Source organism: Ostrea edulis, chromosome 2 (assembly GCF_947568905.1).
Source record: "Ostrea edulis chromosome 2, xbOstEdul1.1, whole genome shotgun sequence".
Lineage (NCBI taxonomy): Eukaryota > Metazoa > Mollusca > Bivalvia > Ostreida > Ostreidae > Ostrea > Ostrea edulis.
This window is the reverse complement of record NC_079165.1, coordinates 58,474,450-58,487,684: the sequence shown is the minus strand read 5'-3', so window position 1 is coordinate 58,487,684 and position 13,235 is coordinate 58,474,450. Positions and strand designations below refer to the sequence as shown.

General features: G+C 33.4%; 1 protein-coding gene across 6 annotated transcripts in view; it reads left to right on the top strand.

Annotated features, from left to right (window-relative positions):
- Positions 1-13,235, top strand: part of LOC125678471 (low-density lipoprotein receptor-related protein 1-like) — a 139,533-nt gene that overhangs the window by 17,177 nt on the left and 109,121 nt on the right. For all 6 annotated transcript variants that reach the window (XM_056154539.1, XM_048916937.2, XM_048916935.2 and 3 more), the window contains exons 2-7: positions 2,430-2,558; positions 2,963-3,001; positions 5,894-6,037; positions 7,158-7,274; positions 9,693-9,824; positions 12,583-12,749. In XM_056154539.1, coding sequence (XP_056010514.1) covers positions 2,430-2,558; positions 2,963-3,001; positions 5,894-6,037; positions 7,158-7,274; positions 9,693-9,824; positions 12,583-12,749 — 728 coding nt within the window. The remainder of the gene's footprint in view (positions 1-2,429; positions 2,559-2,962; positions 3,002-5,893; positions 6,038-7,157; positions 7,275-9,692; positions 9,825-12,582; positions 12,750-13,235) is intronic.

Below are 13,235 nucleotides of genomic sequence, written 5' to 3'. Positions count from 1 at the left end.
TAGATAATTGGAGCTTTTACATGTTATAATACATTGATATTAAACTCAGAGTTATTACATAACTTAGTGACTCACACAGTGTTATAACCTTTCATTTAGATGAATTGACATAATCAATGATTCAATGGATGTGACTTCCCCTTAATGAGTTTTTCTGTATCCTTGGTTTAGTCACTATGTCATTGAATTTAAAAGTATTGAAGTATGCATCAATCATTACTGCTTTCTTTAGATGACTTTCAAAGGACTCTGGTGATTTGAGTTCCGACTGTTCGAAAAAATGAACTTGGGTCCAATCTCAGGAAGATTAGTGGACATGTTCAGCTTCTATTTGAATTATGTAGACAATTTTCATGGGATTGACATACCCACTCAAATTCTCGATGAACAAGAGAGACTGATCTGAACCATGAAATCAAGTCCCATCAAACATGGTTACATTCTTCCAACCATGATAATTCAACCCAATGAAAATATATGATTTTACTGTATTTTTTTTTTAAAGCTGTTAATTCTCTTTTCTGTATCAGTGAAGCTCTCTGCAAGAATGGAAAAAATCTTTGCTAATGGGTTGTAAGAACCATCAGTTTTCTCATTGTATCGATTTTTTAATTTGATCTTATTAAATATCTGACAGTTCTAAATTCCCAAAGACTCTGGTATTTCTTCTGTTACATGGGACTTGAATTTTCTATTAACTTGAAGTCATTAAATCTGTGAAACTTATTGAGGCTATGTTCCTTTCTTGGAGGAAAAGAAAGTCATCAGCAGAAAGTTATCAGTTCTCTGACACAACTCATTACTTGGATAGTCTTGAATGGTCTTGAAAGATGGAGCAATCTTAAAAATATGCTCTTGCACTTTCTTACACTGATGACTAAACAAAGAAAATGCTAAGGAATTTTATTAGCCTGCTATAAACGTAACAATTTAAAGAAAAAAAGTTTTTTTTAAAGAATTGCTACGAAGCCAAAATAATTCTGTAATAATTTCACACTTATTTTTTATTAAAGAAAATTGTGCATGTTTTCCTATTGGTGTAAACTGTGCATATGTAAATGGAGGGATTGTTTCAGGTGCAATCTCACAGTTTTTATACCTGAATAATGTTTTCTGTGCTTCATGGAGAATGTGAAATGATTGTAACGAGAGACAAATTATCAGAGTAATGGTGGGCTGGGCTGTGATCAATTTCTTGCTGGCAGATTAGAAGTGACAACTTTCTGCTGTCCATATCAAATGTTATGCAAAACACTTATGTCATTGTAGGGCATGTCTGACTCAGATGACACTTTGATGTACTTTCAATTTTCTTTATACCATAATCCTATTGTTTTGGGTCAAGGGATTTTTTGGGATGTACATTCATGAATAATTTGAAAACAAACTATTCCTAACAGGATTTCAAGCATATTATTCAAGAATAACATTGTAGTTTTTATTTTTAGCTCCCTATAATTTCTTTAAGATAATGTGGTTTATTTCTTAACTTTGATGGAAATGTATGGATTAAGTAGTGCAGGTAATATGGAAGAGTTGTGTTGCCCTCTCAGCAGGTGCCTTTGGGAATAACAATCCCAAATTCATAAACGGAAGAGTTGCAGATTAAAAACCAAATCTTACTAAGCAGTTAAAAATGTTTAACTAATTTCCTTATAGAATTGATAATTATTAGTACCTGAAAAAGTTATTGAATACTTTTAAAGTGAAGACTTTTAAGATGAGGATCAAAGTCTGTCCATTGTCTGTCTGTTAACTTGACACGTTTTCAACTTCCTGCTTTAGAACCACTAGGCTAATTTCAACCCAATCTTGCCATAAAGTATATGAGGATTAAGAGCTTCAAAGTTTGGTAAAATGAAGGGCCATACTCCTTTTAAGGGTGGTGTTCTTAGAAATAGAGAAAAAAGAGTGAAGTGTTTAAAACTCTTCTTGAGAACCACTATACCACAAAGCTAATACTTTATGGATAGTTCCTTGTATTACAAGGATTCAAGTGTTTTCAAACCATGACTTCCAGAACTTGGATATCATGCCTCAAACGGGGATTAAAGTTGTACATACATATAGCAATGTTTAGGAGAACTATTAAAAAATCTTTTTAAGAGCTGCAAGGACATGCTTTGTCAAATTAATATGCAAGCATCCTCATTTAATATAGAATAAAGTATGTACACACTATGATCCAGGGGCAATGGTGGAAACACAATAAGGGTTAAGATTTTGAAAGGGAAAATGCAAAAAGCTCAGGAGACGTACCTCTTATTTTGATAATAGTAAAATAAGTATCTGATACTGGTATCTAATCTCTTATATTTTTCAATAGTATATGTGGTCTATGGATCTTTTGTTAGTATAGTTTGTATATGATTTACTATCTGGTATAATTTCAAATTAAGAATAAAAAATAGGACAATATCTATTCACAGGTCATGTAGAGTGCCCAGAGGGTGCAGGGTTTTGGACCTGTCACGATACGATTGAGGAAATTCACAGTTGTTGGAAATGTGATGGCACCGAAGACTGTGATGATGGCTCAGATGAGTCGGATGCAGAGTGTGAGTACAAGTCATTGTCTGGAACTTCTGCAGGAGTACAATGTCGAATTGATAATCTATGAACAATAAATTATTCTCATAGTATTTGTAATGCATAGATCATGTCCAGAAACTGAACAAAAAAGGGTTTTTGGTGTAAAAAGATTGAAGAAGTTAGTTTGAACAATTTAAAGTTTAAAAAAAGAAAGTAAGTGCAGGTGTATCATCTGTATCTCAATGTTGAAAGTATTAGATATAGATTTCAAAGTATATATATCTGTCACTCTGGAGACCCATCATGATTTCCTATCCTTTTTTTTTCCAGGTAGAATCAAATGACTCTTGTTAACAATACAGTCTGAATCATGATGACAATGTATATTTGAATGACACAGATATTTTTTATGTTTATTTGTATATTTCAGGTTCTACAACTTCAAGAAAAAGGAGGTCAACAGATAATAGTATGTACAGTATATCAATATCATGGTGTGTACCTGTGGGATCTTCATTGTCACAAGCATAATTTAGTTCACAATGGTTAACAGTTTACATATTGTCTGGTTTCATTTAGTTTATGATACCCCATGCAACGAAGTTGCAGAGGGTATAATGTTTTTGACCCGTCCATCAGTCCCTTTCTTGTCATCGCAACTCCTCTGAGACCACTCAACAGAATTTCGTGAAACTTTGTAGTTAATAAGGACACACTGTGTAGATGTGTATTTTCCCAGGAATTCTGATTCCATAATTTTTCTGGGAGTTATGCCCCTTTTGAACTTAGACTTTCAAGCCCATCTGTCCTGTTCTTGCAGTAATGCATAGTATACCATTCATTATGTGAGGCATTGTAAAGCAATGTTGGAGCATGGGATATGTGAGCCTGCTCACTTTTGCTCTCTCACATTAGTCCATCTGAGAGGTAGGTTCAGTTAAGTAGAATTTTTGGGAGTTAAATTTGGGTTCAAAACGCTATGTCCGACTTATAGGAGTATCCTAAGAAGATTAGTGTTTTTCTGGATGGTTTAATGTATAGCCTAGTATTTTTTAAACAACAAAAACATGGAAATAAACAAAATAGTAACCATTTGTTGAGAATAAAAAGTTAAATATTCGATGTCATATCCCAAAATATCATTGGAACACAAATAAATACATACCAGGTAAGAGTATTGATAAGTATTGATATGAAATTGATTTGTTGGAAAAAAATATATCAAATATTGGCGCATTTCTCAAAATTTCTCTTGAAACACAGGTAAAGACATTAGAGCAGTGATTTGAAATTGTCAACCGATTCTTGAAAAAAAATAGGCCGACTTATAAAAGGGTCAATGGCAATTCCCTCCAAAATAACCTAAAAACTATACAACCGACTTATAGGTGAACTGACCTTTTGGCGAGTATATATGGTACATGAATCTGGAAAATGTGATGAAAGGTTTGGTCTTTTAAAAATTTCTCATTGGGAAGAATCACATTACCAAATATGACAAAATTTTTATGCTTCCCAATGGACAATGAATTTAAGCTCCTTGGATCTGGATGAGGTCACAATAGGATACAAATTCCTCATAGAAATATTATATCCTTTTTGAACCAACGTGGCAGTTGCCACAATTATGGAAGCGTATGTACATGTTGTGTGGATTAAAGTATACTTCAAGAAAAATTTTGGGGCAAGAGTAGGATCTCAGTATGGTTGCCCCAGGTATAAGATGTTACATTGGAATGTATAAGATATATCTCTCCATCTCAAAACCAACAAAACTACATCTAAGATTCAGTTTTAGTAGAACTTCAAGTAGAAAAATCGAATAAGGTTTAATTGGGCCACAATGCTACAATCTGACATGTGAATATTCAAGCAATTTTTTGTAGATTCATTATGGTTTATTATTATGCTACATTTGATAAATATTTTATTATTTAGTGATGTTGGCAAAGGATGGCATTTATTTTGTTTCTAGCTTCTTATATGCAAGGTAGAAACTAAACTTGCTCATATGGCTCATCAATGAATGCTTTATAAAATGTTTTATCTGGCTTACATGACAAATTTCTGGGTTATAGAAGATCATACTTAACAGAAGTTGCTTTTGACTAGAACATGTAATGAGTCCCAAAGAGAACAATAATTATTTGGACGGAGTCATAGTTACAGGGATTGTTATCTAGTGAAAACTTGTAATGCAGGGGATGTTGAAGGTTAGACTTCGTTTGGAAAAGTGTCAAGATCTTTGGATGAGGGTGGTAAATTACTGAACAGATTGTAAGATAGTGATGCAAGGATTGTTCAAATTTGACAAGTGGAATAATTTATTTCTGTTACTGTGAAACTAGAACAGAGTTCATTATGATAGGTCAAAGTGAAAGAATTTATGTCAAGTTCAAAAGTGCATGGGAGATACATGTACTACCTCCTATTAAGGTCATCATGGTCATACACAACATTTCTGATAGTTTTTTCTAAAACTAGATTTTGTATCGTAGTAATACTACTATACTTGGTATGTTGACCTGGTTAGCTTAGCTATAGTAAAATGTAAGGGCCCGGATTCGATCTCTGTTTGATCTAAAGATTTTTCTCACTTTCTTTGCTACAATATTTTTGTAATGTTCATATGTACAACCTTCTGTAAAGCATAAAAGTTGACTTAACATTTTTACTTGCCACAACCAGAACTATCAAAATATGTCCAATTCTAAAACAGACCTGGTAATATACCCGAAGTTTTTTGTAGAAAGAAGATAGGATGCAAGTGCAACTAGCATACAACATGGAATTTTTGTGGATTTCAGGACATTTAAGTTTAAAAGTAGTGAACAATTTGGAAACTACTTATGATACAGATTGTGATTTTGTTTCACATCACAATTTATAACTGCATCATAGTAACTGCATTTAGCATTGAATTTTTCTGTTACATAAAACTAGGGCTTGAATTGGATAATCATATAGCAGGCGAGGTATCTGGGAGTGAGTAGATATGTTTATGGTGAGGTTCCATAGAAGCTAACAAAGTTCATATTAATCTTTTTGCTTTATCACAGAACTGTTATTTTTAAGCAATCATTGCTGCATGACCTTTTTCGCATTAATTACCTAATCTTCTGTTAGTTTATGAAACACAAATTGAGATAAAATTTCATTGTTACAATTTGTATAACATTTTTGATACTCATACATTATACATGTTTTTCTTTATGTAGAATATGTATAGAACAAAATAAAAAATGTTAGAAGAGACTGACCCCAAATATGTGTATCATTAATGCTGGATTTTCAACAGGATAATGATTATATCTGATATGTATAAAAGATGAATGGTTTGAAATTTGTATTTATTTTCCAGCCCCCTTCATACCCCCTTCACCCTTCATCCCATGCAATCCAAACTATGAACGGTGTCCAGGGGAAGAAAAGTGCATTCCATTATCAAAGTTCTGTGATAACCATACAGACTGTGTGCTTGGAGGTGATGAGACCAGTTGTAATGGTAGGTTTATTGATCAAGTACACAAGATACACAAGTCATATTGTTTTGTTGTTAGTTTATTCATAGATTGTAATATTTTAGTGTAGAAAATATTTGGGAAGAAAAAATCTCCAGTGTGCAAAACTAACTTTTCAGTCCTGTAGAGTTTTGGTCCACAATCATTTAATTTCCTATAGACCACACCAAATTCCTAAAGACCCAAATAAAAACACTTAAATTAGCACATGAAAAGTAATTGCTGAAGAACCTTGCAAATATTACGAACACTGATTCGTCAGCTGTTTTCTGCATTCTGAAAGAACAGGAAGTTTGCACTTGATGGGTACCCCATCTCCTTACAGAAGAGGTCTCATTGGGATCTGGGTTAGAATAGGTCTTCAGTACCCCTGAATGAATGGGATGGTCCTTTGGATGAGACCACAAAAAGGCCCCAGGCGTATGTGTCACAGCAGGTGTGGCGTGATAAAAATCCTTCCCTGCTCAAAGGCTGTAAGCACCGATGCTAGCATAGGCCTTAATTTTGCACCCCTTCACCAGCAGTGGTGAAGTCTCCATGAGTGAAAGATGCTTAAGCGGGACGTTAAACAATATACAATCAACCAACCTTACAGAGAGCATAAACATATCCGTATAGAAATGGTCACACAGTTCCTTAGCAATTACGAAAACTGTGATTAGAGACGATTAAGTGTGATAGCTAAGGAAACTTGTATTTATTTTTTTAACTCAATACTAAACAACTGACTAAGGGCACATGAAGATGAAAGCAAAAATACAGTGTACATATCGAGTTGATTCTATTCAATTCTCCCCTATTTTTAAAAATGGAATACTCTGATTTGAATGATTCCTCCTTAGGTTGTGGAACATTTTATTATGAAAAGGGATGGGCAGAAATAAATCAACGTAACATAGACTTTGTATGATTTGGTCAAGTTGATCTATTGCCGTTTTGATCGATATAGATCGACCAGATTTTCTATAGACATTGTATATCGATCCACTGTTAATTTCGCACACTGGATCTCTCTTGTTGCACCTTGTAATAAATTATATATTTGTCAAAAAATTCAATTTAGATTCAGATTTGTTTAATTTTTTATGAATTTTATTTTTCCAGTAACATTTTCTACAAGCTGTGATAAATTGAATTGTACATATAAATGCGCAAAGACCAAAGATGGGCCCAAGTGCTACTGTAATGATGGCGCTATGATGTCAGAAAACACCTGCATCAGTGAGTGAAACTTTTTTATGCCCAATAGTCAGAGATTTGAGGACATAAGAGTTTTTGGTTTGTCTGTTTGTCCGAAAAATCTTCAACCTTGGCAGTAATTTTGAGTGGATGGTGATAGGCAAGGTTTTGATCTTGTGACCTTGACTGTGGGGATTGATCTACTTTTTTTGAAAAACTTTTACCTTGGCCATGATTAACTTTGCTGCCATACAAGAGCATCAGTGTTTCATAAGCACCTCTTGTTATATATTTTTGTAGATTTTTGTATTTTTTTTTTTTTAGCTCACCTGAGCTGAAAGCTCAAGTGAGCTATTCTGATCTCCTTTTGTCTGTCATCTGTCTGTCCATAAACTTTTCACATTTTCATCTTCATCTCCAGAAGCACTGGGCTAATTTCAATCAAACTTAGCACAAATCATCCATTGGTGAAGGAGATTAAAGTTTGTTCACATGAAGGATCATGCCCCTTTCAAAGGGGAGATAATCACGGAATTAAAAAAATAGGGTGCGGTCATTTAAGAATATTCTCAAGAATCACTGGGCCAGAAAATTTACATGAAAGCTTCCTGACATATTGCAAATTCAAGTTTGTTAAAATCATAGACCCCGGCAGTAGGATGGGGCCACAATAAGCCACAATAAGGGATAAAAGTTTTATGGGAAATTAGGGAAAATCTTTAAAAATCTTCTCAAGAACCACTGGGTCAGAAAATTTACGTGATAGCTTCCTGTCATAGTGCAGATTCAAGTTTGTTAAAATTATGGCCCCTGGGGTAGGGTGGGGCAACAATTAGGGAATAAAAGTTTTACATGGGAATATATAGAAAAAATCTTTGAAAACCTTCTCAAGAACCACTTGGCCAAGAAAGTTTACATTTACATGAAAGCTTCCTGACATAGTGCAGATTCAAATTTGTAAAATTATGGAATGAATATGTAGGGAAAATTTTATCGACCAAGGTGACTCAGGTGAGTGATGTGGCCCATGGGCCCCTTGTTTGTATATAGATTCTTTATGTCAAGGCTTTTTTTTGTGAAGTTAACCTCTTGAGCTTCACCTGGGAGTTTTGACCTACTTTTAATTAAAATCTTACCTATTCAATATCTCTTCAATTACTTAAGATAGAGCTCTCATATTATGTGTATAGATTTCTTATGGCAAAGTCTTTTGTATAATACCATGATCTATGACTTTGTGACCTTTGTCTTATCGAGAACGGCAAGATCTTGTAAGTCATATTGGTGTTGAGACATTTCTGTGTTATGTGAATTCATTTTCTGTTATGTTGTGATCCTGTGGGGCCACAATATGGGGTCAACATTTTTCATGGGAATAAAAATTGATAAAAAAAAATAATCTTAAAAATCACAACAGCTGAACAATGGCAGGACCAAGGTTACTCAGGTGAGTGATGTGGTCCATGGGCCTATTGTTTTTTGATTTTGTTTTGGTGATCACACACTGCTAGGAGATTTGGTTCCACAAGTTGTCAGTTCAACCCCAGGAAGGGGTGGAAGTGGGTATCCAAATACAGTAAATTTTTCTATGCTTTATATTAGATATTTCTTCACTTTAGGCAGTTATGTTACTTTAAGAGTTCATGGAAATCTTGATGCTTTATATATAAAATATATCAAATGCAGTGTGTTTACCATATGATCTTAAATTCTTGTCAAACAACCATTCTCAATGACCATGTAGCCTGTAACAGTGTGGCAAGAATTCCATTGTCAATGAAAGCATGTTTTTTGACTTGCCTAGATCACTGGTATTAAACTGATGATAGTAACGATCGTTACTATCATCCCAAGATGGCGGAAGGAAATTCCGGAAAGACCACGTTTACTTATTATATCTATTTGTATTGTTTATTTGTGAATGAAAATTCGTTTTTGAAAAAACAGCGAGGATGATAGTAACGAAAGTTCTTACGTTAATATCATCATTTATTTCGTTACTACATCCTCGCTGTTTTTTCAACGACGAATTTTCTGTTCATATGAGCCGTATAAAAGATAAAATAACACCTGATCGTAATTGTTGCTAGTGTATGATATATCTTACCTACATATCATTCGCAAATAAACAATACAAATAGATATAATAAGTAAACATGGTCTTTCCTTTCCGGAATTTCCTTCTGCCATCTTGGGATGATAGTAACGATCGTTACTATCATCAGTTTAATACCAGTGTAGATGGTTGAGTGGTCTAGTACTCTGGTCACATATTTTTTTGAGATTTGGTTCCACAGGTTTTGAGTTCAACCCTGGGTGGGGATGGAGTTGGGTAATTTTTCTGTGCTTTTTATCTATTATTTCTTCACTTTGGACAGTTATGTTTATTTAAAAGTTTATTGCAATCTCATATATATATATATATATATATATAAACATTGGATGTATTGGATATTTCAGACTATAACCCTTGTGACTACCATGAAGGGATCTGTGAACAAATGTGTTCTTACAACAGTACTACAAAGAAATCTGTTTGTTCTTGTGCAAGTGGTTATAGAAAGGATGGGAGTTCCTGTATTCCTATAGATGGTTGGTACTCATCAAGAAAAGTTAGATAAACATGTAATTAATACCGGTAATTAATGAAAACTGTTATATAAAATTATTGCATTTGTACAGGTGACTTTCGATAGCTCAGTCTTCAGTCTCTTAAAGTTCTTGATTTCTGAAAGTAATTTCCTGATCCTTATTTTTCTTCCTATATGAATAAGCTCAAAACTTGAGATTTCTTAATCTCTTGAAGTAAAATTGTAGTGCTGTTACATAAACAGTCTACTCTGGATATATTGAAATTCAGGGGACCAACCTGAATTATTCATTATATCCAAAGTTAATATCACGGATAATGAACCATATAAATGATATTATTGGGGATTTATTTGAACTTCAATATAACAGGTAGTTCAATATAAGTGATTTCAGTATAAGTGGAGTAGACTGTAATCCTTTAGAATTTATTCTTGATATCTCGAAGTGCTAATTGTTTTACATACAATTCATTAGTCACCCATGACTGAATTAGCGCCACATGGACCATATGTGAGAGAGGGCAATTCAAATGAAAATGCTTCCTTTCTACTTGTTAGGCCTAATGAGCAATTACTTTTCACAAGGAATCCCACCTTGTAGATTAATTGGATTGTTAAAATATCAGCAGCAAGTATAGATCAATTAACATATCTAGATTCTGTAAGTTTTATGATAGTTACGAGTATTCATTGCTGTAACAAATAAAGAAATTTATGAACACAAATAAAAATGTTCAGTTTCTTTATTAATATTTAAGATGAAGCAAAGCTTTAAGAACATTGATTTGGGAAAATAAAATTTTCTATTATACCAATATAATAAATCTCCTCAATTTCAGTCCCCTTGAAAACCACCCCCCTCTCAAAATCAGTAAAGTTTGAAACTCCTGGCAAAAGTCTTGTGATTTAGCAGTGCCTTTAAATCCTCCTGGGTGGAGGTGTTAATTACTGACACATAGTCTTAGCCACTGTTTGTTGTCTGAATGAAGAATGTTTAATACAAGTCAGAAGTGTTTTTTCCCCCTTAAATATTAATGAATTTATACTTTGTAATTATGAATTCATGAAGATCCCAAGTTTTAAAAAGAAATAATGCAACATGTTTTGAAATACGTAAGTAGTATCAACAACAAATCGTAAACATCAGGATATGCTAGATTTATTATGTTAGTAGGTTTGCTATGAATTTTAAAAAAAAAATGTTGAGGAGAATGGAAGCTAAGCAGTTGTTGTAAATCATTAGAGCTCTCCTTGCAGTAAGCACATTATTAATCACATGTAATTACTGTGTCTGCATTGCAACTTATCATCAAAGTGAATAGTACCCCCATCCTGCATTATCTAATTTTGTGTTACAGATTGTGTGCACTTCAAAATTATTGACTGTCAGCTTATGGTTTTTTTTTGTTTTTTTTTTTTTTTTTTGCAAATTAAAGAATGCAAGTAGTTAAATTATTGCATGAAAACATATATAGATTTGTAAAATAATGTGTTATATATTTTGTTGATAAATTACCGTATTAGTAGAATTTTTACTGAGGACTTAATTTTGCATTATTAGCAACAGTGTTGAGATTGCTAAAATTTAATATTGCTAACAATTTATTGTATATCGGATTTATTGTATATCGGAGGTAAAAGCCATCTTTCTTGGAATAAGAAAGTCGCTAAAATTAACTCTTGCTAAATATATATTTATATCCATAATTTAAGGAAAAATTGCTAAATTTGTGTCTCTTTAATAATACCACTTATACAGTATAAGCTATAGTACAATGCTTTATTTGAGTTTTGAAAAAAATATTCTTCTTTTTTAAAAATTAGTTTATGTGTAGTAGAAGTCTTATTAAATTGTCATAAAAGTCATATAACCATCAATAGAACAGTGCAAGCTATGAAAAAGGGACATGACTCATCATCGGTGGTAAATTTTTAGTAAAGGACCATTTTCTTCAGTCCAATAGATAGCTGATATTGAGGACTTTCACTGTACTACCCTTACATTATATAAACAGTCATATCTGCTTCGTGTAAACTTTTAAAAAATTAATAAATCAAAGTGCTGATTTACAGACTTACAGAAACACACACTCTCAAAATCACTACGCTAAATACGGGACTTTCGAAATACGGATCCACTCTGACTTTTATCGCGCGTTGAACGCAATTTGTAGGGCATGTCACTTCTGGATTACAATAACAACTAAGTAAACAAGCATGGAATACTTCAATTGCTATCAAATTACTGTATCAAAATGCTATTTTTCAAAGAAAGGAATCACTGCAACCATTTATAGGACAATGCATTTGATTAAATTATGTGAGTTGGCAAGGAAAACAAATCTAGGGAATATCTTGTGGATATCGGTAAAACTTCACGCCTTCCATCCCAGGATACGCGTCTTAATGCACCTTTTTCCTTCCATCCAATTTACACCCATGTACTAAGCATCAACAGTGACTTGGATCATCATCGTGGGACTGCACATAGCACTTTACGGACCGTCTTTTAGCGAAACCCCAGTTGTATTGATGTCAACTTTGCCCTACCATTGCTTACTATCACGTGACCGATGTGTATAAATGTTACGTCTAATCAGTCGTTCCAGCACATCCGTATTGTAGTCCTATGGGTTTTGAGTTTTCTTGAGTCACTTGTAGATGGATAGTACAAGTGGTGAATGTTTAACAGACTGTGGTTTTTAGAGGACTAGATTTTGTACATGTTTTGTCTGATATAGTCTAGTATTTCTTTGCAGATCCAGAGACAGATAAGGTTTACTTTTGGGTGGCAGCATCAAAGGTGTTGTTGCAGTTTAAATTAAACTCTTACTCTGATACTTCTTTGCGACTAAATCGTAGCACACCTGAGGCATATTACATCAGAAGTGTAGATTTTGATCACAGAAAAAAAGTAGTGTGTTGGGTGAGTATTGGCAATACTGAACAAATAGTGGTAAAGTCATACTGGCTTTAGCATTGGTGATGTCTCTCTCTGTAATTGAAAGTCTGTCATTAACACTTTGGTTTTGTTGGTTTCTTTTACAGAAATGTGTAGAGAACTATGTGTTGTACTGTAGATTCCTAAATATGAACTTATTATTTTGTAATTTCGTGAGAAGCATCACTTGTAAAATAAAATTAATGGCTTTTATTTCTATTTTGCTAAAATACATGTAAAAACTATTGATCAACAGATCACTTGTGAATTCATTTTCTTATGATTTGACGTTTACGAGTCATTTCATGATATTAAGTACTTGCATAACATATAAAGGAGTCTACAGTGTATTTTAAACCCTGATTGATATCTTTATCTCCACCCATATTGACTGCTTTAACTTTGATACCACTTCTTCCTACGTGATACAATGAGTCTGCTGTGTCTGTTCTACTTTGAGTCTGCTCAGAT